Source organism: Mchenga conophoros, linkage group LG12, assembly GCF_057382185.1.
Source record: "Mchenga conophoros isolate Kocher_MC1m ecotype Shallow Benthic linkage group LG12, M_conophoros_male_GT1.1, whole genome shotgun sequence".
Classification (NCBI taxonomy): domain Eukaryota; kingdom Metazoa; phylum Chordata; class Actinopteri; order Cichliformes; family Cichlidae; genus Mchenga; species Mchenga conophoros.
Genome location: NC_140537.1, coordinates 19313651 through 19338779, shown reverse-complemented (window position 1 = coordinate 19338779; position 25129 = coordinate 19313651). Strand labels below are relative to the sequence as shown.

The window sequence follows — 25129 nt, the reverse complement described above, 5'->3', positions numbered from 1 at the left end:
ATAAGATATCTCCTCTTCACAGATAAATATACACAGCCACACAGACGCACAACAATAAAATCTATCGTGCACTTTTATGACAGCGTACATATTTGCGAGGTCAAGAGTGCCATATATTTCCCTTCCCTGCTAACATCCAGTTCAGCCTTCATCTCCTCTGTTGCTTCCCTATCACTCTCTCTGCTCTCCCGACTGCTGTCAAGTAGTGACACTCATTATGTTTCCACACTTGTTGCAGAAGCTGTTTATTGGCCAGAAGCAGTCTACACGAATTCACAAGCACAAAAACACACACACACACACACACACACACAAAAATGCTGAGAGGCACAACACTCACAACACATGGGTGAAAACACATACTGGGCACGTGCGCAAATGCTGAGCGCTGTAAATGATTAACGAAGCCAGCAAATGCAGGTATGTAAATGCACCCTCAAATTTATCTCCTGAACGCACTGCCATGGTATCCTTTCAGTTGTGAAGTATATGTGTGTGTGTGTGTGTGTATACACATTGACACTGGAGAAGAGGCGCTGTGAGTCCACAGAGGGGTAAGATGACAGACACCTGATACACACTTGCTTTCTCATTTAACCTGTCCTAGAATACCTGCTGTTTCAGGTTAAAGGAGGGCACAGGTAAAAAAACAGACAGCAGGGCGATGGGGGCGGTTAAGAGTGCGACCGGCAGACATACACTACGCACACAGAGAAAATGTATCTTCCCCACTGACCACAAATTTGTGGTCAGTGGGGACCAAATGTGTATACACACACACACACACACACACACACACACACACACACACAACCACAGAGAGATAATAAAGAGAGGGACACCTTTCCTACAAGAGACAGGAGAGCAAAAGAGAAGAAAAAAAATTAAGAAATAGAAAGCCCCCTCCTCCTACTTTTTTCCGGTTGAAGCTGGGTTGCTGGCACCAGTTCAGCTTTTTGTTCTTAGTTTCCTCCCTTCTACCACTCTCCTCCGTCTCCCCTCCTCTATGCCTCTTATACTCGACAAAGCATTTCCAGGGAAAAAACACGCAATGTCTGATATTCCAGCAAGCAAATACAAATAGTTGCCATACAAACTGAGGCACTCCCATAGTTGTTGTTGTTGTTGCTGTGAGCACAGTGAAACTTTCCTTCTTTGTCTTTTCCTGACAGGGTCAGCTTACTCACTTAACCATTCACTTATTCACATTTTAATTTACATTTCATAAAGAACTCCAAATTTGCACTTGCATGCTTTGTATTGCCCTTTCATCACCACACTGGTGGTCAATACCATTCACTAAAAACTTGTTACTCATAGGTCTCCAGAGCCTGCATAAGCAAGCAAATTGATTCAGATGAGTTTTTTTCTAATGTTTGTTTTATACACTGCCTGCTCTTGTGGTGCACTCTGTGAATAAGCCATTATCTCCCTGTGCTACTGCTGACCTGCAGCAGGGGGCAGCGGTCGGGAAATGAGCATAAGCGCTGGACTCTGACCCGTGTGCAGCTCACAAGCGAAAAAGAACTGTGAAGCTTCAACCTTTTTCCACACAGGCCATCTTTCTACAAGACCCCTACTGATCACATAACGATAAACACCAGCTCAGGGCCGAACCAAAGCATCTTTGCTTCTCAACCCATCCGACGCACTCTTCTTCCCCCCGGGGCCCTTGGAGCTCTTGGGGCTGTGTTTACAACACGGCTGAGTCAACTGCCTTTTTTCTAAGATGTCTTTCTCTGGATCAGCACCGCAGCAACATGGATTTAATGCTGGCTGTCCAACACCTGAGTGCAGGCAGATATGGAGCTGTACATTCCTTTCCGGTGGTGACGTAACCATCAGATAAGGTCAGAGCACAGGAGGAGGAGGTCATGGATAATATGTGACTAAGTGCTGCAATCACCCAACTGAAAGGCACTTTGCAAATGAGTCAGCATATATTTACTGACAAATAAGTGTGTGTGTGTGTGTGTGTGTGTGTGTGTGTGTGTGTGTGTGTGTGTGTGTGTGTGTGTGTGTGTGTGTGTAAATGTATCACGCTGAGCAGGCTGTTTTAAATGACAATCTGGATGTAAAACACAGTGTTCTTCTATCCTCCAGTTTGATGTGAAGGGAGGGTTATGACGGTCCCTGCTGTCCTTTTCCTCTCCTGCAACCTTTCATTTCTCCACCAACAAACTGAAATTCAGGAACTGCTCCCGCTCCCTGACACACACACACACATGCACATAGCACCCTGGCTGCACCATTATACTGGGAAAGAACACCCTAAACAGGCACACCCAAATCTCACAACCAGACCCGCATATAAACACACACATATACAGGGGCAAACATATACACAACCTCCTTGCACGCGCACACAGACACACACACACACACACACAGACACACACACACACACACACACACACACACACACACACAGGCGCACACAAACACGCTGCCCTTCAAATAGTTTTTCGCAGCCTTTTATTTGGCTGCACGCCCAGCGGTTAGAGTGTTTCATTTTTCCCTGTGTATGGAACTGGGCAGCTGTCCAGACAGACACACAAAGAGAAAAAGAGAGTGAGAGAGAGGCAGAGAGAGAGAGAGAGAAGGGAGAGAGTGGGAGGAAGGAATGGGGTGCAACTAAAAGAATGAGAGCAGCAGAAAGGGAGGGAAGAAGAGGACCAGCAGAAAAACAAGAAGAGAGGTGCCTAGACTCGTTTGCTACTGGTTCCCCTCCGAAACCTTATGATTGATATGATCCTCTCCTTTCCTCTCTGTAACACCTTGTCACGCAGCCTCTCTTGGTTTTGACACCATACTGTCTCCCTCTGCCCCCGTGGCCTTGTGCACTAACCCCCCCCCCCCCCCCCCCCCCCCTTCATCCCATCGTCCTTTTCTTCTTCTTCTTTTTTCCCTTTTTTTGGAGCTGACCATTTTCCTCCTGTGGGAACTACCACCCCACCACCCCGCCCGCTTCTCCCCAGCTCCATTCACAGCGCTGCTTCTCTGTGATCTGTGTTTCTGACAGGTCTGCACACACACACACACACACACACACACACACACACACACACACACACACACACACACACACACAGAGTTCCTCTGCAAACAAACACCATGAATACTAACAGGGCTTTGTATCCACAGCACTTAAAACGGGATAGAAAGGCGCGGGTTTGGAAGAGGGGAGGGGGCGGAGGGGTGAGCGCAGAGAAAAGGAGGGAAAAGCGATGGAGGAGAAAAGAGGAGCTGTGGCACTGTGTTGATCTTGTGGCCACTCTCACAGACCTCCCCCCTCCCTCCTTGCCAACCCCCTTATCCTTGTTTCTCGTTCTCTCGTTCTTCCCACCAGTTCTCCCGGGAATAAAGACTTCCATTCATGCGCCTGAGGCAACCCACAGCAGGGGAGAGAAAAGAGGGAGGAGAAATGGGAGGAAAAAGGAGGGGTTGTCAAGGTGGGACAGTTTGTGGATCACTGGGATCAGGCCTACTGCCTAAAATTGTGTTTGTGTGTCTGCATGTCTGTTTTCACTCAGCATATTCCCGCTCAGCCAGCGCTTTACTATCTCAGATCTGGTGGCATCTGTGCCAGACAAAGCTTCATCTGGGAAACTTGGGTGGGAAAGTTTGGAAACTGGGCTCCATTGAAAAACTTCCACTCTCCACTTAATGCTGCAATTCCAAAACTATGCGTTCAGCCTACAGCCACAGTAGGAAAAAGGGGCTCGAGCTAACTTTTTCTGCAGTATTTTCTTTCTTACGTGCCTTTTTATGTACCCTTCCTGCTGAGCATGATCAAGCCTTCGATCTATTGTGTATTCTTCCTTTAGATAGCTGTAAAGCACAAGCCGCATTCAAGGCACAGCAGTAGGTCTCAAGTAAAATGTTTCCTCCTACGTCCACAGCAGTAATCCTTCAGATTGGAGTGCTCCTAAAGATAGCAGCGAAACACCAAAGAGTCTCCTTGTCACACTCTCTTCAGACACGCTCAGAGGTAGATGACTCAATCTGAACAAAGCCCGTGATTGGCTGAACCGAAGCATGCTATTATGGTGCATTTGGAGGTTTTCACCCCCTCAGTAATGACAGACACATTTACATGCTACATATAGTGTATATCTAATGCCTGCGATTAGCATTAATGGTGTGCATGGGCGCTGGTGTGCCCGGTTTTTGAATAGCTTTAACAACCACATTTGACTTTTTTTAAATGGCAATTATCCACAAATTGTTCCCTGTATGTACGTGTTCAAACAATCTATAGATGTCATTCAGCACATAAGTTTAAAAACAAAGAAAATGTACAACATTAGAACAAGTGTAATGCTTTTTGGACGCAACATGACTACAGAAAGTTGTTAGAACAGCGCATCTTTTAGGGTAAGGAAATTATACAACAAAACAGGCACATGTGCTGCTGCACATAGTATAAAACCAACGCATTGTGTTGGTCACTTTACTCTGTGCACCATATGACCCAATCATAGCACTTCTGTACAACAGGAAACAATTAAGCTCCAATGAGCTGCTCAAAGTCCTTAGGGATGACTTCCTGTGTGGAATGATGGGTAATTCAAGACAGAAGCTGCGCTGAGATTAAACACTTCCTCTCTGGCAAACAGCAGTCTGTAACAGCCCCACTCACTGATTAGCTACTTAAAAATAATTCACTGCAAGTTATTGTTGTCTGTCTGGTTAGTGAATCGATATGCAGCCACATCACCTGCAGGTTTTTTCGCTTCTTTACCATCCAGCATATATTACTATATAACACTGCAATATCATACTCACATTGATAAAGAAAAGCAAATGAAAAACTCATTGCACATTACATTAGCCATGCATCATGTATTAGTGTATATTTCATGTATGTTTTTTTCTGCTTGTCATGGCATATGGAGTAAGGACACCTTAGCGTGTCACGCCACATGTCACATGTAAAATGCCTGCAAACAATTGTTAATGGATGACTAAATATATGTCTTGTAGAAGGACTCTGGTGTCTGCAAGGCAAGTTTTGAAGTTTGCGAAGGAACATTTTCATTGCTCGGTCTGAATGTTTCTGTGAATATCTCAAGTCCTCAGATGATCTCTGGCTTGTAAGGGTGTGGGGGAGTGGGGGTGGCAAGGAAGGAGACGGAGAACAAGTTAGAGAGCCACCGTAATGACATCCTCAGTGACAGGGAGAATGGGCAAAGTGAGACACAATAGTCTTAACCAATCAGACTGCCTGCCTCCCCTCAGGCCCCCTCTCACCAACAATAACGCCTTTGTGTGAGGCTGCACTCCACTCGTGTGTTCGCACACACACACACACACAGACCGCAGCATCCTACACTTTCTCAGATGGTCACAAAAAGAGGTGGGTGAAGGAGAGCAGCACATCTACAACAACTACATGTATGCGTATACAAACCTGCCAGAATTAATGTCTTTTAGCTAGCTAGAAACCTGGCTCTCTGTGTATGTGTGTGTGAGTGCGTGTGAGTGTGTACGTGCATTTCCCTTCAAGCCCAGGCACATGACTGCAGCTGCCCCCTCACTCCCTCATCTAAAGCAGCACCCCTCCTTGGTGTGGGTGAGAGGTCACACAAAGTGGCATTCCTCTCGGTCTGAGAGCGAGCGAGCACTGAGCAGAGGGGGAAGAGGGAAAGAGAGAGAGTAGAAAACACCAGGGGTCAAATAAGCAACAGAGCGGGGCAGGTAAAAGATGAGGAGCACGGGGCATTCGTGAGTGTGTATTTCAGTGCGTGCATGTGAACATTTTGTATGCCTGTGTGCTGAAATGGACCAGTAAACAGAGGACCCTTGTGGCTCTTCTTTGCTTCATAAACACAGCTGTTTGTTTAGTCTGAGCTGCCCCAAGGGACAGACACACAGACAGAGGGATAGACAGACACATTTATATCATTTATTCATGTCTGTATCCATACTTAAGAGACAACGAGCATAAACAGCAGAAGTGCAGCATGATTATTTTACAAATCCTGGTGCAAAGAGATAAAACTGGGCAGAAAGAAAAAGACTGTAAAAAGCAGCTGGCTTCCATGCTTTTGAATGTTCAGTGTGAAACATGTAGCGCATTGATGTGTTTATATAAAGTTCAGAATCTTTTCAAACCAAACACTTGAAGAATATTAACAGTTTTAGAGCCTGGCCAACATTGGAAGGGCTAGGTTGAAAATTTTTAGCGATACACTTCTACGATGTTTAGATTGTGTATCGATCTGATCCGCATTCAAAACACTGAATCGGAAGTCAGTGACGATCTACAGCTGATCCATTCAGTTTAGCTTTACAGCTTTAGCAGCAGTGCGTCAGGTGCTAGCAGGAGAACTAAAGCAGCATGAAGGAAGCTAAAAGCAAAGGTGTAACAGGGTGGAGGTATTTAATTGGAGCTCCACCGACAGCTTTTGTATCTTTACAACAGTTTTTGATTTGTGGTTAAGCGAGCTTCCTCTTTCTTTTAAACTTGATCTCACTGTCATATTTCATACAACACTTGTTGTACGGAAGGTTTTGCTAAAGTTACGGTAACATAACCTGTTATTTTTACACATTAACTATCTTCAGTAGGCTCCACTTCACACACAATGTGTGTGACGAGCAGTAAAAGGCGGTGCCCTCAGACTGAGGGCTCAAACATGCTTCTGTTGTGGTCGTACGGAAAGCTCTACCGTTCGTCTACATATATATATATTTATATATATATTGTATATGTATAATCTTTGATGTTTGTTTGCACTTCTGCTCGTCGCTCCCTTGCCTATTGCAGCCAATTAGCGCTCGGCATAGCCTCATGCATGCATGCTGCGTGGTGTTGGGTTTTTGGAGGATGGCACAAAAGCGTTTTTGCGTCGGTCGAAAACTGTTCAAAAGGACACAACTGCGGTACCGTAAATTAAGCATGAGCATCACCATATGTAACAGCAGTTTGCAGCAGCCTGATGACTTTCATACTGAGCTGAAAGCGAAACTAGTGCGTGATCTATCGGGTGACTAACACAAATACATTATTTACTTTTAATTTCATATGCTTTCAAATACCATGAATCCTCTTCAGTTTATCCAATTCTCAGTCATGTGGGGGCTGGAGCCTATCTCGGATACTAATAAATACCAATTCAGAAAATATTTATTTGCTACATTAAATTTTTTAATGTTGAAGTTGAGCCTTATGCATAAAAGAAAGAAATTCCAGGCTGTGATGAACAGCTTAATAATTTAATGCTGTTATCAGACTGTGGCTTGGTATCGGTACCTATCTTAAAGGAAGGATTACAACTGTAAAAGGTCGGCTTGGTGAATCTCTCGTATCCATCCGCGCAATACAATACATCAATACAGTGTAAAAAAAAAAAATAAGTAGAGATGAATCCACTAAATTTGATGAAAACATTTGTAAATGCCAAAATGTCTTTTATCGAATTATGTGTTGTGAACACTGTAACCTCTTTTTCAGAAACACACACGCCCCCAACCTTCTGACAGGCACATCCCAGACAGCTGATGGGCCCCATCAGATTTCACTGACAAACACACTTGCAGTGAGACACAGTGAAAGTCAATACTCGTCGCCTTCTTCCCTTCTCTTCCTTTGACTCCCCGTCTCCTTCACTCCTCTCACCAAACATCCGCATCTATTCCTGTCGGACCTCCTCTGAAAACCACAGCATACACTCCTCCTCACACAGACAGACACACACACACACTGACTAACCACAGAGGCAGAGGCATGATGGAGCCACACTAACAAAGCAGCCACCGGGAACACATGATGCTGTGACTCAACATCATCCGTGCCTGCAGAGGACATCAAAAATGGCTGCCCTCCAGATCATCCCACAGTCAAGTGAGTCACAGTCAACCGCTGTGCTGTCGCACAAATCAAATTCAGGCCTGTGTGTTTTCTATACAGTTTGCTCTTGATGTTTATTGCAATCTGTTCTTTTTGAAGACCTCAATGAATAAAAAAGGGCAAACAATGTCAAAATGATGTATTACAATTACGTTTTTATAAACAAGTCATAACTTCCAGTTGAGTTTACAACTATTCAACAGTGCAGTAATAAATATTTTATGCTTTTTATAAAATTATAGCCTGGATCAGTCATCAGTAAAGGGAGATTACACGATCTCTCGTTGGTTTTTCAGTCAATATTTACATTACAGGGATCATCCTGATGCTATAAAAAACGAGTTGGTAATGGAACAGTGGAAGTCTGTGAAAGTTGTGCTATTAGGCTGAAGCCCCCCTAGAGTGAGAAAAATAACAATGGCCCAGTGGCATAAAACCATGACAGCTTTGTGAAACTTAGTGATTTTGGCCACAGCAGCAAACAACAGCAAATGTGAGGTAAACATATGCTTATTATGCCTTATTTTAATTTCAGGAATGATATTCCAGGAAGTTTGACTTTTGTTCTTTTTATGACCCATATGAGGTTTTTAGACACGAGAACCACAAATATTGGTTTAGACATTGCACATGTTCTCACTACTAGAAATACTCTGGTTTAGGTGAGATTACTGCCTTACTAGAGGATTCAAATGGCAGGATAACCAGTCACTCGCTGTGAATTCACCAGATTATTAAATGGTAAGCATACTGGCACTTAAAGAGCTCTTGTAATGGAAGACTCAAAGCACTTTTTTCACAGCCATTTACACACACATTTATAGTGTACTTTATGCTATGCCTTTAAGGGCTTGCTGTCCAAAAGTCCGCTAGGGTCCACTTAGATCCCAGTGGCAAATTATGGTAAGTTGGTAAAAGTAAATGACATCTTCAGAAGGTGCGAGGGTCAGTGCAGACACCTGTCAGTTTTTTGTGACCACGTAGAGCTGTTCATGCCAACTTTTCATTATAATGCACCAACCAAGAATCCACCACAAGCAGCAGATTTTAGAGAAGTATAACAGGAATGACTGATGAATGATGTCCATTTCCATGTCTGCAACAGAGTATAACCTAGGCTTCATTATACGGACACATCAGAATCGAAGGGGCAGTTTGGGGCTGGGTCGTGAACGTGCAGACTGAGTGAGGCGGGGATTCAACCACCAACCTTTTAACTAGTAAATGACCTGTGCAATCAAATATCTGTTACACTGATACTGGTATAGTTCATACATCTACATTAGCCATATGCAAAAGGCCAATGCAGAGGTCCAAGTTTCCCATTCTTCCCTCACCTGCTTTCCTGTCTACACTACCCAATGTAGACAGGCATGATGCAAAAAAAATAAAATATTGCAATATCACAGGTTTTGCAATTCAGAGCTAGCAGGTTAAATTAATCGAAGTTGATGTTTAATTGTAGCTTCAGACAGTTCTCACGTGCATCTCTGTTGGGTAATGTCACGCTGTTTGAAAAAGGCTGAAGCCTATCAGCTGTATCTTTAAAAGACAGAACCTGATATGTTTGTTTTGTTTTGGGTTTGTTTTGTTTTTGGAAAATATAAAAATATATTTGCCAGAAAAAAAAGGCAACACAAAATGCCTTCATGTTCACTGGCAGATGCTGCCTAAGTGACCCACTGGCATTTCTTTAAGTGTAGTTGCCTCAGGTCTTTATTAAAATGTACCTTCAGCTAGACTGCCTATTATTGCTGCCCTGCATCAGACTTAAGAGGAAAAGCAACCCACTGAGACTGGATACAATAGTGAATGAATAGGTCTTGACCTTTAGGACAGATTGAGAAGATGGTATGTGTGTGTCTGATTGAGAAATTAGCTACAGTTCCAACCAAATGGTCAACACAAACACACACACACATGCGCGTACACAGACACCAAATCCAGCCCTGAGGCTAAGAAAGCAAAGGCCAGACTCCAGTTGTCTCAACCCTGACCCACTCTCACAAACAAACAATACAGCACACACACACAGGCAGAAACACACAGCATACACACACGAACACACACAGACACTAGGGCTTATACAACTGTGGAGTTCAGCTATCACCTCGACTTCTGAATGTCCAGCAGGGTCAAAGTTCATCTCTTCTGCTGCCAGCCTTCAGCGCTCCTTTGTGTGTGTGTGTGTGTGTGTGTGTGTGTGTGTGTGTGTGTGTGTGTGTGAATGTTTGTGTGTAGCATTTACATGTGCTCACTAGGAGTGACCTTGCAGAGTCATTCATTGTGGATACACTGCAGCACCAGCACTACCGCAGAGCTTATTAGGGAGCAGTCTTCCTTAGTGTGTGTGTGTAGATGTGTGTGTGCCCTTGTGTGTGTGTGTGTGTGTTGTAGGGACAGACAATCAGTTTCTGGGGATTCATCTCACTTCTGATAATAAGGCAAATGATAAAATTTTAGTAGGAAGACTTGGCTTGAGGGTTAGGGTTAAGCAAACAGTAGTTATATCCAAAGGAAATTAATGTAAGTCTGTGTTATGATGAATGTGAGCACGAGTGTGCCTGTGTTTGGAGGGAGAAAGGCCGATGAACAGATTGTGTTTTGTCTGGACTTTCTTCAGATTTGAGAGATACTGAAGAGCAGATCAGAGTTTAGACGCGAGGAGACGTGTCTGTGTGAGTGTCTGTGTGTGTTTCAAGTGTGCACGGGGTGTGTATGGGGGGTCAGACACAGATGGACAGCTGGTGTTTCAGCGGTGCTAAATCACTCACCCCTCCCCAGCATGCGAGCACACATGCACACAAACACATTCACATGTCCCATCCCCCCATCCACTACAGGGAAACGCCCCTTTAAAGCATTCCCGATCCGTACTCTCAAAGACAGCACAGTGAGGGCACACGTACACAAACACACACACACACTCACACACACACACACACACACTCACACACACACTGAATATAAAAGCCTGGGTCTTTGGACCACAGTGACAGTCACCAGAGAAAAAAACTCCAATATGACAGGTGGATCAGGCCATATTATAGGTGATCATTTCATGTTCATACATATTCATAAATCAGTCAGGGGGTGCTCTCTGTGGGTAAGCACGATGCTATCCGCTCAAGCTGACGCCCGCACACACACACACACACACACACCCATACACACTCCTATTTTATGAGCTCATCAAGTCCCTCAGGTCACCAACCGCCATTTCAGCCAGGGATAAAAAAGCTCACATCAAAAGGCAAACCATTTCACACACACGCATGTGCACGTACTGCATGCACACACTTGGCGTGGCGACTGTGGCAGCATTAATTTCCTTGTGAATGCACTTGACTAACACATAATAATCCCAAACACTGCTGGGAGACCACCAAGCAGCAACGTACACACACATAGCCAGGAGGACCACCAAGCAGAGGGGCTGTCAAGACAAGATAAGTGTGTGTCTTACCGTCGAGCTTTCGCGTGCACCCACTAATACACACACACACACGCAGACACATATACACACAACAACAACAACACAAGGCCTGGTCTGGACTCCTGGAAAAGCTCTGGCTTATCTCTCCCCACAGATAGTGAAATGGATTAAGAGCCACATTTGGCACGTCCAGGGAACTGGACAGATAACCAGGAAAACACTCTCTCTAACTGCAATCGCTGTTCAACATGATTTGTATGTATGTGTGTGTGTGTATAGAAGAGATAGTAAAAGAGTGGATGTATTTTAGCTAGCGCACGCTCCCCCATGTGAAGGCATCGGACCGCTAACTGTGTGTCAGTGTGTGTTTCTAAGTGTGTGTGTGTGTGCGCGCGAGAAGAGTGTGTGTCTGGAGGAGTGATGCAGTGGTTGACCCAGGACCCAATCCATTAAAACACACACATTCATCTTCCAAACACACACAGCGCGCCCAGACAAAGAGCCGTGTGTGAGAGGATGTTCAGCATGTGTGTGATGTCAGCTGGAGACAGAGAAGGGGAGCCCATCATATCCCGTTAATGTGTGTTTGGGTCTGTCCTCTGACACACTACGCTTCCTCATTGACTTCCTCGGTTATGGATGCTCGCTATGAAGATGATAGGTGGATGAAACTCCCCTTTCCCTTCCCTTTAAGACAGGCTAACTCTGCTCTTTTCTCTTGCCTTTGCAGCCATGTTCACTGCATAATAAATAGCATTTTATAGAGAGCGGTAAATAAATCCAGGCCATTATTGGTCATCATTGACAGGCGTAGAGTCAAATGAATATAACTTTTAAGCCTATAAAATGTGATGCACTGCACTGTGCACTGTAATTATCAATGCCAGCGATGGATCCGTGCGGTATTTAAATTTTACACTGTGAATATGGACAATCATATAAAATGGTCAGGGGTAAATACTAATACAAGGGATTGCAAGCACAGCCTTTGTTGACATTCTGCCACGTCTCTAGTGTAAAAATGCAATTTGCATAACTCGGATTTATCTTTTTAGGCTGCTGTTTTTGGGGTTTGCAAAACGACAGCTTTCCCACATGGAATAACCTAAAATTTTAATGTTATTACAAGTCAGCAGAGGGAAGAGAGGAGAAGGGGCCTTTCTGACGGCAGATTCTTAGGCTGCTACAAAAGAAAGAATGGCTAAAAAACACAATTTCCATCTGTTTCTTTGCACCATTCTACATGTTTGCCTTCTTATCTGTCTGCCTGTCTCTTTCCCTCTCTGTCTATTAGAGTCAAATCTCTGTCTTAATGGGCTTCTATTGTATCCTGCCTCTCCCCCTCCTCTATTCACCACACTACCACACGCATATACACACTCCCTCTGAGGAGGCCCCTTAACCAGGCTCTCCATATGCCTGACCCCCACCTCCTTTCTCCTCCTCCTCCTCGTTCCACGACCCCCTTCCCCTCTACCCCTCTCTCTTGCTCACACTCTGGCTTCTGCTCTGTTGCTGCTGCTGCTGCTGCTGCCCCACGCTGCCATCTGCTACAAGACAACAGAGGGTGAAAGAGAGAGAAAAGCACGATGAAAGACAGTGCTTGGAAAGAGGAAGACATAGGGAAAGAAAAGCTGGAGGGGGAAACGTGTGGAAAGAGAGATTGATTAAAAGAATAGAGGGAGAAAGCATATATGTGGACACAATACAACAGAGAGGAGAGAGGCTGTCCATCTGCTCCCCCTCACCTCCCGTCCCCCTCCTGACTCACAGCCTCACGTACACCACAAAGAGAGTATTTAACCTCAACACACACATACAGAAAAAGAGTGAGACAGAAAAAGCAGCCCGGCCTCTCTCTTTAACCCGTTCCTCTCCACTGAGCCTGCCTGTATTACACCCTTGGGGTGGCAGGTGATGGCTAGATGGAGGGAAAGGATGTAAGGGGGAAAGAGAGGGGGAGAGGGATGGTGGGGGTGTGATTGAGGGACAGAGTGCAAGGGATGAAGGGTTGAAACTGATCTGAATCAACACCAACACATCCTCCACAACCCCCCTCTCCCCTCCCCAAACCTCAAACCTCAATAGAGACCAGCTTGCTGCCCGTGTCACTATGACAACCCCTGTCAATCATACTGTAGCAGTGGGCTTCCCAGTGGGGGCCGATGGCGCTAGATTAGGAATGGCTGCTAAAAACATCACAGCGCCGAGCTCAGCTCATTCAGCTTACTAATGGATGTAAACACTGAAATTTTTCAGAGGCCTATTCATACTTTATTTACAGAAAAGCTCAGACAAGAATACACATCCTGAAGACAACTACTGGAAATTGTGGCTGTAAATCACACTGAAATCTGCCAGCAACAAAGAAATGACCATGAATTTCTTTTCCAAGCCAGTGTTCCAATTGTTGGAAAAACACAAGTGTAGAGCAATCATGTTGGCGAGCAATCTTTACGTAAACTGTTGTCTACCAATTGCAAATATCTATAAACAACCAAAAACTTAGAGAGGACTAGAACGATCCAGCAATTCATTAAAAAACGTAAAAAACAAAACCTTTTCCCATAAAGATATTATGAAAGTGCAACTTGTCAAAGCCATTTTCACACATGAAGTCTGGACAATTGTAAAGTTACAAAATTTGTTTTATTTCACATGTAATACACAACACTACTGGAAATGCTTTGTTTGTTCGGGTTAGCATTAGCATTGCTGCCTGGATAGGTCACTCGTGGGGCGACACTTGACACCCACTCGCTCCCAGTTTATTTAGAGAACAATCTGCTCGCTGAGTTGTGACTTAACAACCTGCCAATAATGCATTTTTTAATTCTACTTTATTGACCGAGGCGCTCATTGAATTGACATGTTGCAGGGTTTCATTATGCACCAAATTACTAAGACATGGGGCACGGCACTGTCAATTGAAGATTTCACCAGAAGCAGCATTTGTAGTGAATAATGTCATCGGAAAAAGTTGATCCTTGATTGATACTACAAAAAACAATCAGCTGAAATACTCATTTCCAACAGTATCGATGTCAGCAGCACCGGCTTAGCTTCCTCCAGCTGACAGAGAACTTCATACAGCACCTCTGCAAACAGACAGGCGTGCAGCCGCTGCCCTCACTAGCAGCTGAACACGTGAACACACGAATACTAGCAAAACACGTAGCAAAGCATCTTAAAGTTTGAAACCCCCAATCTTTACGAAGAGTTTCCTGAGGTTAATAAAGTTCTCATTTCAACAACAGAAATTTGCCAAACAATAGTCAGAAGTTTTGCCCTGGCCAGTTTAACTATTAGCAATTATATGACAGCCATATTAGCCAAATTAGTTAGGTTATCATAAGGTAGCGGCTAAAGTAGCAGCTATTGCTAATGCTAGCGGCAAACTTTATTCACAATCCTGCCTATCGGTGTGTAAACTACTACTAAACTACTATAACTACTGCTACTAAACAGTGATAAGTTGACAGGGTAATAGAACTATTTGTGTCTAATAAGTATATTATGAAAGGTCCACAGGCAGCTAGACAGAAACAGTGCTCAGCAGCTTTGCTCAGCAAAGAATTATGATACCAAGTAGTCAGAAGCAGAGGTATAAATGAAACAGGGCTGTAGCTGATTACATTTGACTGGACCATCATTTGTTCTAATATATATTTTTAAAATGTGCCTCTTAATTTTGGAATATAAATGTCGTGACGAGTACCAAATATTTTCACGGGTATCGGTATCAAGTTTAAAATTCTACTGTTTTGACATGCCTACTGTCAATAGAAATAAAAAAATTAGTTTTCTTTGTGTTTATTCTCACTACTCATGACACTCCACTTGTAAGCTAAACACTTAAAACTACAATACAGCCTTTAAACACATCATAAAAGCTAAAGTCAACAAAGATTTCTTTTTTTTTTTACTAAAGATATTTCAAAGAACCCTTCGCTATATTAAAAACTAACCTCATATGCACTCTAGTCTGCGGTTTTGTCTATTTTCTGCTGTCTTCTTCCTGCCATATGATTGCACTTATTTCTGCCACTCTTGCCCTCGCAGGTGCTGTACCACACTGCTTGACAGCCATAAACTAAACTTTTATTGAAAACAATTTCAATAAAAACTTCTTTAATAGCCTAACAATACCTCTGTAGCTAGCAGGGTGGCAGATAATTCGATGGTGACTAGCCTGAATGCGCGAACCCTTTCAAGTAAAATGAAAGCCCCAAATAGCTGAATGCTGCGCTTGTTTTCACTGCCTTACTCTAAATCCATCTACTTGAGAAAAATGAGAAAAACATCCCAACAAGTGACAATATCATGTTCATCTTGGAGCAGCCCTCGCTTGAACTTTGACCCAAAGCGTTTACTGAATGGAGACTAGGCAGGACTGTTATTGACACTGATGAAAAAACACCAATCACGGGCGCGTCTCACGAGCCAATTAAGAGCCGAAGCCACAGAAGTGAGGCACAGCGGAGGAAAACACGACACAACATCATGTTGACAACATGACGCCTTTACTCCTGCTTGGCCTGTCGAGCTCGGTGACATCGAGATGGCTGTCAGGTTTGGACACACACACCACTGTGTAGGTCAACACACACTGCAACACTAGATTCCCCCAAGGACCTGTACAACACCAGTATAGTGTGTAGAGGGTGTGATGGAGGCAAGAGGAGGGGGGCGGCGTTGAAGGCACTGACCCGCAAAAGCTGATTTCATTAAAGGGAAGGAGAGGAAAGGAGAGGAGAGGAGACAGTAAAGGTCTCTGTGTATATGACCACAAATGGAGAGAGCAGACGCCAGCTGTCACTTGCTTATGTCAGCCCTATTCTCAGCTCTTATGTGAGTGTGTGTTGTGTGCTTGTATGTGTGTCGCTGTGTGATCTCAGTTAGGCTGGTTTCAATTACGGGGCAAACTTTGACCCCGTGTAACCAAGCCGGGAAGGGAGCTACCGAGAAAGGTGTGTGTGAGAAAGGGAGCGGTCAACTCAGAGATCTCGAGAGTGAGAGAAGCCTTTTTTTTCACTCAATAACGCTCAAACTTGCATCACAGTGTCATGACTTACCCTTTTTCTGGGGGGCCCTCGTTCTTCTTCCTTTGGGGCCCGCCCCGCCCCTCCTCCACTACCTGTTCGCCCCTGCCGTCCCCCTTTGCCCTCTCCAACTGCAGGTCTGATGGTCGTCCGGATCTCCGGTGGGCAAATGTAGTTCTCAAGGCTCTTTGGGGGCTTCTTGGTGCGCTTGGTGGTCTGTATCTTCAGCTTTAGACTTCCTTCCTGGAAACTTGCTTCCTTGATGGAGAACTCCTGCTCCTCCATTAGCCCGTCCCCCTGTTCCTCTAACCCCTCACCTTCACTGATGGCACCGTTAATCACATCATCGCTGCGTGCCAACCCGATGCCTCCTGCTCCTTCTTGGTCCCCTTCATTTGGCCCCACCCTACCTCCCTGAAGGTCAGCCTCTTTGGGTCGGGCTGAGCCAACCAGATCCCTTTGCTCCATCCACTCTCCCACCAGAGCCAGTCAGGATGGGGGAAGCCTTGGCAGCCAGCCAATAGGAAGATAGAAAGCAGTAGTCTGTCGGGCTGGTTGGTTGTTGTCAATCAGCTACTGAGGTTGTGTTGATTGTCCCACAGGAACACAGCGAAGCCAGGGACAGTCTGCAGAAAGAGCAGGTGAATGACATAATTAGGAAAAAAGGGCGTATGAGACCCGTTCCGTCATCCCCATATCTTCCATTCCACTGCTACCTCTCAGCACAGGCCTGTTCTCTGTCATCGCCATCATTGCCTGCCTGTTAAGTATGAAGACAAACACACACTCATCACAGAGCTGCAGAGGCATGCTGCCTAGCTATCATTTGCATTTTGTACCTCGCATAAACAAACTCATTTCTGACACCCACTTGCCTTCCTCTCTTCCTGCTCTCTTCTTTACTCCCTCTTTGCTAAATCTTCTCTCTCACCCTTCATTACTTATTCCATCCTTGTGACAGATCTGAAGCGGAGCTGCGCAGACACTAGAGTGATCAGTGCAAAATAAGACATTCCTCTTCTCTGCACTAAAACCAGGCTGAAGTTAGCCTGAGGACACAACACAGAAAAAAAATGAACGAAGCTGGCTCCGTTTTTTTTGTTGTTTTTTTTTTCTTCTTCAGAGGAGTGAAGGAGGAGGGAGGGGAACACACAAGGGGGGAAAGGAAAAGCAGCAGAGAAAAACGGAGAGAAGGAATCTAAATTCTTTCCCCAGATGTGGTTTACGAGCTGGTCTGGAAAAACTAGCGTCTGAACCATTTTACACACGCATGCAGCCGCATTGCTACACACATACACAGTAAAAAAAAACAGTGCGCGCATCCACACAGACGCACATCCAAAATGACAACGTTGCCATACACATGCTGCACCCCCTGCTGCTATTCCTGCTCTCTGGAGAAAAACACTGTGGCCGCTGCTTGTCAGGAGGATTCAGGATTTCTGTTTTGGATCATTGCACGTGCAGACACAGATCCATATTACACGCTCACGCCATACGTACATACACACGTGCGCTTGCACAGGCCTACTTACACACAGGCGTATAAACAGAAAGCAACCAAAACAAACAGTGGACTACACTTCTCACTACAGCTCGAGGGAATCCCATCAGTCAATATGACATGAGGCATGACTGAGTGGGAAGTGGGGAATGCTGTCTCACATGCTGAGCTTAGCCTGACACCATTTACACTGATGTGAACCCAGACTAGACCACTACCTGTCGACATGACTCAAGTAAAGGGATCTTGCTTCCCGCAGACTTAAAAAGATCTGAAAGAGCACAACTGGCTCAGAGCATATATCAAGATTTGCATACCTATTAACCTAATACACTCCCTGGCATGACTACTACAGTCATTTTCCTTTAGCTGTATGTGTTTTCTCAGTGTGCTGTACTGTACCAGCCCACGCTACTGTACAAACAGCTGATCCCATCATAATATCTAAGGGGCCTCAGAGCACATGCTTGCAGTGTGACTGAGCAGTCTTAATCCACAGCAAATTTTCCAACAAACCATTGCAAGACTGCACACAGTGTCCAGCTCTCAAAGTTAGCCGTGTGTCCTTTTTCTTCTGCATGCCCTTAAATAAAAAAAAGTCAAAAAAGACTTGTTTCAACGAACCCTCTCTTTAACCGTAAAGTTTGCCAATCTGAAACCACTTACAAGGGTTATTGATGTAGGTTCTGGTAGCCCAGTGGCGGTCAAGGATCAAAAAATTTAAGGGAGCGTAACAGCGGTTTTGCATGTTTAAGCTTATGAAGCCCAAATTGCTCACATGGCTGTACTGCCAAACATTTCCCAAAGCACATTAATACATTCTCAAATTGATTTCCTACCTTGGAAATCACAGGTTTTCATTCAAAATAACTGGTTTTTAAACTTAGCTCCTCGACAGCAGCCTGTTTAATGGAAGAATATACCAAATTCACTTTTTTTGCTTTTTTTTTTTGGGGGGGGGGGGGGGGGGGGGTGACATCGTGACAACTAAGAATTTAAGTGCAAAGCTTTCTTGGCAGGATAAAATTTCACATCCCAGAGCCTCCTTCATTTAACTCTTTGACTAACACGAGTCTTCAAAGCAGACTGTGCTCAGTGCACAACCACACCATGGCAAGTGTTACATCAATCAGTAACACTGAGACATAAATAATGCTCAGTTTGATGGATAGCCTGTTTCAAGAGTGATTTTGCATACACCCTGCCAGCAAGAATGAAAACTGCTGACTGCCTGGAAGTTAGAAACTCATTCCCGCAAACTCCACAGCCATCGCCGTGCTTGTACAATCACACTTTTAAGCATACAAAGTTTTACAGATATAAACAAAAGGCGGTGCAGTCCAGGTGTAGTCCCAGCCTGGTCTTACAGTGCCCACATGACCCCCTTTGGTCCTTCAGGAACCTCCCAGTTCCTAATGTCAGCTCGGTGACTCGCCCTAATGGCATGTGTGAAAGCTGCCCTGGATGTCATGTGACTGAGGACAAAGACAGGAAAAAGAGACAGCTGCCAACCACAACATCACTCACTCAGTCTCACACACACACATTAAATAGACGCACATCCACTCTGTGCCTACGACTTAGTACCCCTTCACAGCTATCGCTCAGTATGACAGCAAAATGGCATCGTGCATTAGTACAATTCTGGTCATTCTGGGCCATTACTGCATAAGCCCCTTAGCTGGGTCATGACTATTCCTTCTCCCCTCCCTGCTCGCTGCCCTAAGCGGTGTTAGTTCTGTTACTGGCAGACAAGCTGAGAGTTTATGTAAGACTGACCCCTCCTCGGGCCTCCCTCACTTACTTAGCCTGAGCCTCACTGTCTCCTCTCCCCGCTCTCACTCTCTCTTTTATGCACACAAACACAGCGATGCACACACACACATACACGCACACACACCTCGACCAGCCTCAGACAGCAGGGTGATTGTAAGAGGCCAGACTCGCTGCATAAATAGCTTTATTATGTTCTCAAAACTGCCAGCGCTAACCAGCTTCCCTCTTAAATAGCATAAGGTCATTGCCTGTGCTGGATGTGAAAGGCTGTGAATGAGACAGTCCTCCAACATTTCGCCTTGTACTTTTACCGACAATTATGATAAAGCATTGATAATGGAATACAGATGGACAGAACGGTGATGGTGAACGATACAGACGGCAGACAAAACAGGTAGGGGAGTCCAAGTGTGAGCGAGAGACACAGAGCGGGAAAGAGAGAGAGAGAGAGGGATGGCAGCAGAAACACAACCTTTTAAGGCTGCATACCCAGCAGCCCAGTGCCTGAGGTGCACACACAAATAGCTCATACACAAATGCAGACAGATGCACGCGCGCACACGCACCAAACGCCTGCGTGATTGCACAAGGTGAATATCCTTTTTTTTTTTTTATTTCATGCTTTTTTATGCAAACGTAGCAGAAGCACGACCATCCCTGGATGTAGATGAGCATCTTGGTGTGAGCTGATGATCCTAGTCTGGCTGTCATTTGCAGTTTTTTTCCCCTTATTTTGTTCCTCGGGCTCTCAAGTGAAGTGTAGCCACATATGCCAATGTTTCTAGAAGGTTCCAGTCTTTGCTTGGAGACAAACCAAAGAGAATGGGCCCAGATTTCTAGTATTCACAAGTCCAATGGGCACAGCATGAGGTTTCAAGTTTGATGTCTATTAGTCCCTCGGAGCAGAGCGAGGTGATGGAAGCCCTAAAAAGTGCCTATTTGGGTTTTTTCCCGGCAGGATAAATGCATATATATATTTGGATATGAAATACAAAATAAAGCCCTCTCTCTCTTTCTCTCTCTCTCCCCAGTTCATGTGCATGTGTTCAGCTGCAGGGCAGCGAGAAGGACAATCGTAAAATATCATGTGTGGGACAGCCATAATTGAAAAAGATGGCCTTAAAGCTGCTTCACGCAGTCACGCGCGCACATCCACTGGATGAGCCATATGCCAGGTAGCACTAAAACCATCCTCACGTAACTCCCCGGCTGAAGCAGATGAATGTTAAACCATTTTAACTGCAGCAGAAGCCACAAAATGGCTGTCAGCAAAAACACCTCCCCTACTCCCCAACTGTCTTCCTCCTTCCCCTCACCTCACTCCCCCTCAACCTCTGTTCTCTCCCCTCTCCTCATTGCTACCTCTTCCCTTTCCCCTCCACCTCCCTATCCCTCCCTCCCCTCTTTCTGTGCGCTCTGCCAAAAGGTGCTCCAGTGCTGATATTCTGTTAAGAGAGCCTGCCAACAGTTAGATTTGTCCTTGGATCCCGTTCACATTCCCTCCTCCCCCACCCACCTTCTCTGTTATCCTATTTCGACCCAAGGTATCCAGCGCAGAAGGGGATACACCTAATCGATTTCTCATACTTTAATTTAAAGGTGGCATGCAGGCATCTCATTACTTAACCGGGAGTCTAATAGCCTGTTTCATACTTTCGCACCACAAAAATGCCGCCAGGTCTGGGGGAGCTGAAACTGTTAACAAGACAAGATCGATGGTTCCATCCGAGCTTGAATCACCTCTATTATCCGTTCCTCAGCCTCCTTTCCTTCCACCTACTCACGCACCTCTCTTACAGTTGTCCTTTACTTTAACCCTTGTTCTTTTTCTTTTTATAAAATCAAGCCCTCATATATATCCAAGAGAACCTGATCGCACGTCAGCCCGCAGTGAGACTTGGTCATGTTTATCCATTGATCTTTTGGTGGTCTGGTTGTGACAGAGGTTTCTAGGTGCTAATGATAACCACCGACCCCCGGTCCTCACCTTCCTCCACAGGGCCATGGCATTTGGACACGTAGTTTCTGACACCCACGTGAAATTGATGACCTGCTGATAAATGCAACCACAGTGGGCAGAGCTGTTTTACCAAGCTACTACATTTGGGCACACATCTGTGATGACGATGCTACAGTTTGTGCACACTGTGCTACTAGTAAAAAATGATGATAATCAGAATAAAGATAAAGTCAACATGACATCACATTTTTCCCTCTAAAACAACAACAACAAAAAAACACTGAAAACATTTAGAAACAAACATGCAAACAAAAATCACAGCTTAACTTCAGATAAAGGAACAACTGACAGGTCGAAAGAGTGACAACCATCTGCTTGCTGCATGCCACAGATTGTGATGCTATGTGATGGACTGTCCATGTCAGTGAAGGCGCAGGTGGTCCACTACAGCAGAAACAGATTTAAACTTAAGAGGCCGAGCTGTGGTTGAGTTAAACCCTGATCTGAGCAGTGGACACTTTATCCCATTGGCCTTAATTGGTTGTTTTCTCTTACCCGCCCCTACCACCACCATCTAATTACCAAGGTATTACACAGTAATAACAGATGGAGACCGAGTAGTACCACAGTTGTTTGGGGCTGGTGTGCGTCTCGTTGAGTGGTGGCGCGAGCATGTGCGCGCGTGCGCGTGTGTTTCGGGCGATTTTGCTGGCATGTGACTGCAAGCAATTTCACATTTAAGGAATAACAGTCTCGCGGGCAGAATGTGGAAGGCTTTGTAGGAGGTGACAGGCAGCTCAAACAGCACACATGGAAAGCAGACACAGGCGGCCAAGTGGCGTTACAAACACGAACACAGTTTTTCACCGGAGAGGTGCATTCAGGTGTGGAATGTGGTCAGTCAACCGGGGCTACTTACCCATGTCTAATGTTGTCTCACACTCGGCTCTAACGTGTAAATATTTTATCACGATCATTTACAATCCATTTAGAGACATTTTACGAAAGCGACGGATGGGGTGACAGCCTCCCGTGGAGCTGTCAAACGGTGCCAGAAGAGACGGATATGTTTTTTGACAGAAAATCCCGGGGAAAATGGCGTCAACGGTGCTTTGGAAAGCAAAGAGCGAAAAAAAGAGAGCGAGAAAATAGGATTTGCAGTCGATCTGGTGGCAGAATCAAGGTAGCCGCACAGGGGAGGAGAAAAAATCCAATCGGAAACTTGGGTCCAGTTCCTGGTAGAAATAAGATCTTTAGAGGCTCTGGCGTGTTGACTCGCGCTGTGGAGAGCCGCCGCTGACGCCGCCGCCGTGCGCACTGAATCTCCGATGCCTTGCGGGATCGCTGGTCACTCGGGGAGCTTGCACGGCACTGAGATCCCTCGCAAATCCGCTACTCGGCTGGTTTGGGAGGAGGAGGGGGTGAGAGCAGGACTGTTACTGCAGTCAAAACAAGCCCGCATCCGACTACAAGCCCAAATCCAGCAGCGGGGGGTGGAATTTCAGCGACAAGACCGCGCTTTTAGTCGTCAGTGGGCTGCACAAGAGGCAGGAGATGGTGGTGGGGGTTGCTCGTCGCCGGTTGCACTGGGTCAAGCTTTTCTCTACCTCTCTCTCTGTGCCTCTCTCTCGCTCGCTCTTGCTCTCTCTCTCTCTGCTTTTCCGATCGGTGAATGTCAGGTCCCGGAGCCTGGTGTCTGGTAATGATCTCACCCAGCAGACTAAAAGCTCTAGCAGAGCAAAGCAGAGGGGAGAGATGAGAAGAGGAGGAGCGACATCGCCTCCCCCTGGCAGCAAACAACCTCAACGAGTCTCCCTTTTTCCCCCTTTTTTTTCTTTTTTTTTCTTTTCCAAACCTCCCCCTAATTCCCAGGGCTTTCTCCCGTGGGACTGCTCTCATACTGGCACGGTGTTATTTTAATGTAATGCAAATAGGGAAAGCAACATCTGGCAAAAGGCTTGTTGTTTTGACTGAGTCACTGCTGTGAGGAGAAACATGTTTGGCACTGGTTTTCAACAGGTTCAGATACGTACCTGCATACAGAGCAGAAGAGACTGCGACTGAAATAAATATTTTAAGGGAAATATGCATCTGATACTATGTAACTGTAGTCTACTGAGCCTGGCTTTAAAATGCCTGAATTGTAATGATAAATAAATATTTAATGGTCTTAGAGCTGTGGGATTTGATTAATTGGCTGGACATAAACAAACAGGGGTAAAATATGGACTACAGCTAAGTTTGAGTGAATATAATTTGTAGGCAAACTAAGAGTTGGTGTTTAAATTCACTAAAGTTTCATTAAAGTTGTAGATTTTTTTTTATTGTTATGCATTGGTGTTTTGGGGCTGTTGACTTCTGAAGTGGGGGCAAGACAGAAAAAGTTTGAGAATCACTGTCTCAGAGCAATTATACCAGACAACAGATGTTAATTCGGCTCAACATCTGGCCAGTCCTGTTTGAATCAGCATCTGAGCTACTGTGGCTTCATTTGAACACTAACCGGGCACCTGCATGAACAATTGGGCATAATTCAGCTGTAGCGTTTTATTTAACCAGTAAAGGGCTTCACTTAATTTAAGATGAAAAAAGCTCTGTCATCAGAAAACAAATTAAAAAGCACACAATTAGCAGCCTTAATGATATAACAGATATACTAAAGGCAGAAAAAAGGTCCATCCATTCATTCTCTTTGGCTTATCCTTATCAGGGTTGGGGTTACAATAAAAGCTATCTTTTTCCATATAGTCAAAATGAATAAGAGATAACCGATTTAGAATATTAGAGATGCTGTGATCATTGCCTTCACTTCGCTCATCCAGAATAGGCGGCTTCTGCTGAGTCATAACTTAATACATAAATCTTATCAGTAGTGGTTCTAATGCATATCCTCTGGGGGTGTTTGACATGAAACATTTTGCAAGCCCGTGGGCTGAACTATAAATAAAGTTTATCACCTTTGTCTTCGTACGAAATGGCTTGTGCGCAAACCACTACTACTGGAATGAGCTGCGATGGTGCTATTTGGTGAGCGTGGTATTCATTTATTCTAATTCAACGTGTGTGTTCAGCGAGACAAACGCTGCCACTCCACGCTGCGCTGCTGACACGTTGTATTCAGAGTAAGACAAGGTGGGTGCGTGGGTGGGGTTGAGTGGGTGAACAAAAAAGGCAGATTAGAGTGGGGTGTGCATGTGTGTGTGTGTGAGTGTGTGTGTGTGTGTGTGTGTGTGTGTGTGTGTGTGTCATGCTAGTGCTGGTGCTTTCCCCTTAATGTCACATTAGAGGAGGATGGAAAACCCACATCAACCAGGCATGAACAAGCCGGAGTTGTTCCATTAATTCATCTTTGTCAGAAGTTATGTTTATATCGGGTCTCCATGCAAAACTTGACCTTCCCTGTATGGAAAACATTCTTTAACATTAACAAGCAATGCAAATGATGTCAGATGACCTTTCTCTCTTGGTGCCCCACAGTTACTAGCTGTTACTCATCCCTGGCATGTGTGTGTTTGTCTGTATGTGTGTGTCCGTGAGTGCATGCATGCCCATGTGT

At 45.0% G+C, this 25129-nt stretch overlaps 1 protein-coding gene across 1 annotated transcript in view; it reads right to left on the bottom strand.

The window, feature by feature from the left end:
• The window catches only part of setbp1 (SET binding protein 1), a 37793-nt gene extending 14498 nt beyond the window's left edge, over positions 1-23295 (bottom strand). The window contains exons 1-2 of the mRNA XM_085294216.1: positions 22493-23295; positions 16367-16959 (exon numbers count right to left, since the gene is read on the bottom strand). Of these exons, the coding sequence (XP_085150342.1) occupies positions 16367-16801 (435 nt within the window). The 5' untranslated portion in view covers positions 16802-16959; positions 22493-23295. The remainder of the gene's footprint in view (positions 1-16366; positions 16960-22492) is intronic.
• Positions 23296-25129: the final 1834 nt, after the last annotated feature.